This window comes from Medicago truncatula, chromosome 7 (assembly GCF_003473485.1).
Source record: "Medicago truncatula cultivar Jemalong A17 chromosome 7, MtrunA17r5.0-ANR, whole genome shotgun sequence".
In the NCBI taxonomy this organism is placed as follows: Eukaryota; Viridiplantae; Streptophyta; class Magnoliopsida; order Fabales; family Fabaceae; genus Medicago; species Medicago truncatula.
Genome location: NC_053048.1, coordinates 48,908,222 through 48,914,221, shown reverse-complemented (window position 1 = coordinate 48,914,221; position 6,000 = coordinate 48,908,222). Strand labels below are relative to the sequence as shown.

At 34.7% G+C, this 6,000-nt stretch overlaps 1 protein-coding gene across 1 annotated transcript; it reads right to left on the bottom strand.

Moving 5' to 3' along the window:
• Nucleotides 1-3,762: 3,762 nt before the first annotated feature.
• LOC112416306 (uncharacterized) lies at nt 3,763-4,786 on the bottom strand. Its single transcript, XM_039828019.1, has 3 exons — nt 4,658-4,786; nt 4,247-4,498; nt 3,763-4,164 (listed from the first exon to the last, which is right to left on the bottom strand). Exons 1-3 carry the CDS (start codon nt 4,784-4,786, stop codon nt 3,763-3,765), a joined length of 783 nt encoding a protein of 260 aa, XP_039683953.1.
• Nucleotides 4,787-6,000: the final 1,214 nt, after the last annotated feature.

The window sequence follows — 6,000 nt, the reverse complement described above, 5'->3', positions numbered from 1 at the left end:
GTTGTCCGTTGATATGCCATATACTTCTGAACCAAAGGTATGGGAAGGGAAGGGACCACTTAATCGGTGCAGATTAGAGCCAAGTAAGCAGTGTTTAACAATGACACGTGACAATGTAAACCCTTCCTTGTATATAGAGCACATTTGTCATAAGGATGCTGTTTACACATCATGATGCATGGCATAAATATGGTGTATGTAGTGTATGTAGCATGCCTTTAATTGATAAGAGCAAGGACAATAAAACACTAGCCACAGAGGGCATCACGTGTCACAGGCAAATGATGCACATATCCGTATATTTAACCTTTAATCAAGTAATCAAACCCCAAAGTTACATTAGCTATTAAAGGCAAGGAATATTATTTCTTAATCACTACTGTCTGCGGTGAATCTTACTTAAAAAAAATAAAATAAATAGTGTACACTAGTAGCTGCATGGTTTCATCAACTCGGACAAGACTCGCCAATGTCACTTACATTTTTTATCTCTCTTCTTTTATTTTCTCTCACAAATGGCCATCTTTGCTAGAGCGTAAACAACTTCTCTTTCTTATCTACTAACAAACGCAATGTTAAAGTTTGCATGACAACAGTGACATTTTCGGGGACCAAAATGAGAGTTTACTTTTATTTGTAATTATGCGTTCTATGCTTATTTTTGTTGCGTATATGAAATTTTAATATGATTTTACCTATTGACTTGATATTTTACTAAATCGATATTACATGATCTATTTTTTTAGGGTGAATTTTAGTAAAATAGGTGATATGATCCAAAAGAGTATATGAGACAATACACTTAATATATAGAGTTTGGTTAAGTCAAATGGACAAGTAGATGGTGATCATAGAATCAACGAAGCAATGAAGAGCAAGAGAGTGAAATTCTCTAATAAAGAATATTTCTTATATTGTGCATAAATAGGACAACGATTGTCAATGGTTGGTGTAAAAAATATTGATGAAAATTCTATTTCTCCCTTTGGTCTAGTAGAGTAATGACATCTCTCTTTTTTTTTTTTTTTTTGAAGGAAAGAGTAATGACGTATCTATAGAGTAATGGGCTCCCATACTTGTATTTAGACAATTTTTCTTCTCTTTTCTGGTACTATTTTCTATTTCCCTAAATTGATTATGCACTAAGGATATCAATTGTACTACTTAATTTGAAAATCAATACAAGTTTCTTGTGATTACTCTTCTATTATATTGCATAAATAGTGATATCCTTACAACAAGTTAATGGTACCGAATATAACAAGAACCGAAAGAATGTCAATTATTATTTGTTGAGAAAAATGAGAATTCAAAGAATTAGGAACGAAAGAGCCATAAGGCTTTGATTGAGAAAAAAGATTAACATAGAAACATTTTGATCAAAGATCATCGAGATACAATGGAATGGCTCGTTTATAGTTCTCTACGACACGACACTAACTAGAGTGGTTAACTAACTATAACCACCTAACTAAATTTAACTACTTTAATTAACACGACATAACTTCCAACTATCTTAACATTATTAAATTTGATGAGTTGTGTGGTAATTTAATTCAAAAAAAACTTTATTTTAACCAACAATATTAATGTCAAATTGATGAAAAAATTTGTGTCAAATTAAAAGCGGACAATTTTAGACTAGTAAGACCATCTACAATGGTGGATGCTTAATCTATTTAGCACCAGAGTAGTGATATTTGAACAACTATTTTAAACAATTTTTATGACAACTTCTTTTTTCTCAGTTTTTATTGGTCAAAAACAATGAAGAGAAAAATGAAGAGAAAATAAAAACATAATATGAGTATGAAATAGAAAGTTGTCAAAAAATTGTCACAAAGTGGTTGTACAAATATCATTTCTCTTAGCACCACATTTAAATAGGCACCCACATTGTGAAGTAAAATAAACGGGTGCCTATGGAGAAGGATGGCTATGGAAGCACCCTATGTGTCTATTTTATGTTGGTTCTATTTTATAAATCTTAATAAATTAAATAATTTTGTTGAAATGTAATGATATAAAATTATTTATGAGTCCTATTTAATAATTTCTTTTGAGGTGTTGGGTTGGAGAAAATTGATGCTTATTAAGTATTACTGTAAAATTAATAATGTAGACACAAGAAACCCATTTAAACATCCAATTTAAGGTGCTCTGTTGTGGATGGTCTAGAGAACAAGAAAAATAACCATGAATAATCAAATCAAAACAATATGAAGAACAACATTATGCAGAAGTACACACAAGAGATGAACTAAAGTACATGAAAACTCTACTAATATAAGAAGACAACCATTAAATAATGGGTACAAAAATTCTTCAAAAAAAATTATAGGTAAAAAAGTCTTTAAACAATAACTAAAGTTGGGTGGATTCTAGGGTGAGGGTCCAATTAAGTCCCTCACCGGTGGACCACGAAGGAAATACCGTTAGATGAAATGAATGGTTCCGATTTGTTAAAAATAATATTGAGAACTTTTACATTTGGTCACACACAATTTTGCCCCACATCTTCCCTTCTCCTATCACTCGCTGATCTTCCATCACCCCACCCTTCATTTTTATCAATTCAGATAACCTCTCACCATAACTTGAGCATAATTTTTCCTCCTACTCCACCGATTCATGAAAATTGTAGTATATTGCATTCCAATTTTGTATTGAATATTGCTTGGTTCAGAAAAGGATGAATCCAATTAGGTAGTTTGGTGTTGTTGCAAGGATCAAGATATACATATTGCTAATTTAATTCCATTCCACGCCACTGCCATGCATTATCTACTAATTAATTAAGCCTTCGTCTTCATTTTTTATTTCATGCCAAAGTTTATTTAAGCAATTAAGAGAATAATTAATTGGACGGAGAGAGGAGAATCAATGGAATAGGGAGAAAGAATCATACTCCGATGACGGCGAGAGGTTCCCCAATATGAGAAAAATGAAGGCTGGAGGTTGATGGAAGCCTGACAGGAGAAAGGAGAGGGGAAGAGATCATGGAACAAGATTGTGCGTAATCTAACGGTATTTCCTTCGTGGTCCACCAATGAGGGACTTAATTGGACCCTCACCCTAGAATCCACCTGTGATATTTTTTTATAATCAGGACTTCTTTCTTTGGAAATTTTGTTATGTTAAGGACATGAAGAAGTATAGTATTTAAAAATGTAAATGCCAACTAGTGCATTCGAGTCACTATTTAAGTGCTTTAAAAAGTGTATTTTTATAAAATTACATGTTGTATTGAACATTGAAATATATAAAATTTTTAAGAAAAATTACTTGATTTTTTTTAATGTTTAAAAAGTGTCTCGAGGACCATACCCATTGGAAAATTGCTTTTCTGACATTGAAAAGTTCCAATTGACATAAGTAAATTACTTAAACGTCCCCAGCGGTAGTTAACTACCGTTATGCAAACCGCCGACAGTTAACTGCCACTAGGTTCAACGGTGGTTAACTGTCGTTACGTGTTTGGAATTTTTTCCAGGCAGTAGCTCATTTTTCCTGTTTTCAGTGCCTCCAAACCAACTAAAAGTTAGTACTTGATCAACATGTTTGGTTTCCAGTCACTAATCAAATATTTAACAAGAACAGGATAAACTTAACAGGAACATGATATTTGAAACGCAAGAAATAATATAAAAGGTACGTCCGAAAATGTCATAGAAATAAGAAAATGTACGGAACATGTCATAATTATACATCACGATCATCACAGTAAAAAAGTACATAAAAAAAGCTTAATCATAATCAACCCTACTGCCTAGCATGCCTCGACCCCCTGCGTCGTCTGGCAATCTGATACGTAAGGGCAGGGCGACCAGTACCGGCTATCCGCATCACCTCCTGGAAAATCTCCTCTTTAGTCATCTCGGCTTGCCTGACCACAATATCATCAACTATATTCACCACATCCCGGATGATCGTCAGTCTGTCAAAAATCTCCCTGGCATGCACCTCCTCTATGATCTGCTCCACGTTCGCCGGCCTGGGAGGAGATCCTTCACCAGGTGGTAGAATACGAGGGTGTGAGACTTTGGCATACCAAGCCATGTAGCCAGGCGCATGATGCCATTGTCTCTCACACGCATCTCCCCAAGTAGTGAAGAACCACACCTGAGCGTTCTGCAGCACGGTGGTCAGCAAATGTGTAGGCACCTGAGCGACAGATGACAGATGTCTGTGAACATCCTGTACATAGAAACACTACCTCTTTACCCGCTCAGGTAAATGACGGTACACCCTCTCCTTCCTGCACATCAGCCATCCCGAGTAAGTGACAATAAGCTGAAAAAGAACGTATCTCTCTGTTATCACCATAAGTAGAAAATCTGACGTCATCCACCTCTAAGCGATCAAGCAGTAAGCGGTAATGGTGCACATCAGTATGCCATCTGCTAGCAAGCCATCTCCTAGCACATGGTCTCTTCGACGTCCACTCCTTGTTTTTCTTCCTTGGGTACGAACCTGACAAATGCTTCAAAATCCATCCCTGCAACAAATAAATAATATACATTATAAAAGCTTCAGAGAAAAATTTAAATTAAATCCTAAATAAATGCAGTCTAGGTTAGAAAAAAATAATCTAACATGATAATAAAAATTATAAAATAAATTCATAAAGAAATGAAGATAAATATTAAATTATTACCATAAAAAGAGTCGTACTCCCAACCATCGTTCCGTTATTCAGAATAACAGAATCATCTAGATAGTCGTACAGGTATGCTAAGGCCATCCCTCCCCATGACCACTTCTCAATCGCCTGCAAGTCCGCCATACAATCAAGATGTATCAAGTCGATGTGTCTGTTCGTTTTGTTCGTGAACAACGCACAACCGACGATGTTATCATGGTTTTTAGGTGCCAAGCCATTAATTGGACTTGAACCTTTTGACCGTTGATATCTCTCTTTTTCTTGGGAAGGGTAAAAGGAGAAAAACCCTTAAAAAGTTCTAGATTCGGGGGTCGTTTTCACTACGGGAAGGTGTTAAGCACCCGGAGCGATTATGGTATTCCATAAGAACCGTTCTCCTAAGTTCATTTCTACGCTTTATTTTTATTGCCTACTTATTGAAAGAAAAGAAGTTTTATTTGAGTGAAGAATGGGGGTGAGAAGAAGTAGAATTTAATTTTATTTCGGCTTGGATGAGTTTTGACTCATTGCCTACGTACCCTTTTAAGGGATCAAAACCGATCGTAGTTCATTCTCAAAAAAAGGTTTTTGTTTTTGTTGGTTGATTTTAAGTTTGAAAAGAGATTTTGAAGAATAGAGATGAGAGGCCTCAAGGGCATGGGATTTGGAAAAAAAGTGAGGTGGAATTAGCTTTTTCAAAATGAAGTCTAAGTATAGTTAAGATTTATTAGAAATTTTACTTAAGAAAATAAAAGGGAAATAAGGAGTTTTGACTCCTATTTTATTTTTGCAAAAATGTTTTCAAGTGAGGTTATTTGCATATTTTTGGAAAAAGAATTGGATTTTTTCTAAGTGTTCAAAACTAAGCGTTCATCTAATCATGCAATCCTAGCCATACATCTATGCATACAATCCTAAGCATACATCTAGGGTGAGTGTGTGTGTGTCGGTGCGTCATAGTGTCCATAGTCCATATTACAAAAATTGCCTAAATACATTCTATGGCCCCTTTGCCAAGCTACAAACCAATGATGACAAATTACACCACTAAATGAACTAAAACTTGCAAAAATAAATGCTAAGCTAAAGAAAGTGGAGGGAATGCTAAATGAGATGCATGAAACATGGAAATAAACTTGTTAGTGAAATAAAGCATAAAGAGTAGCAAGAGGCAAAAACGCATAAAATGCCACAAAGATAGTAATAAAATGATAATAAACCCTAAAATTTTGATATGAAACCTAAGGCATTTGTAGCTTCTAATTCTCATGCTATAGCAAGTTTGAAATAGTTTCTTTTATCTCAAGCTATAATCATATGATCATTAGAAACAAGCAAGCTTAGTTTCATACCAATTT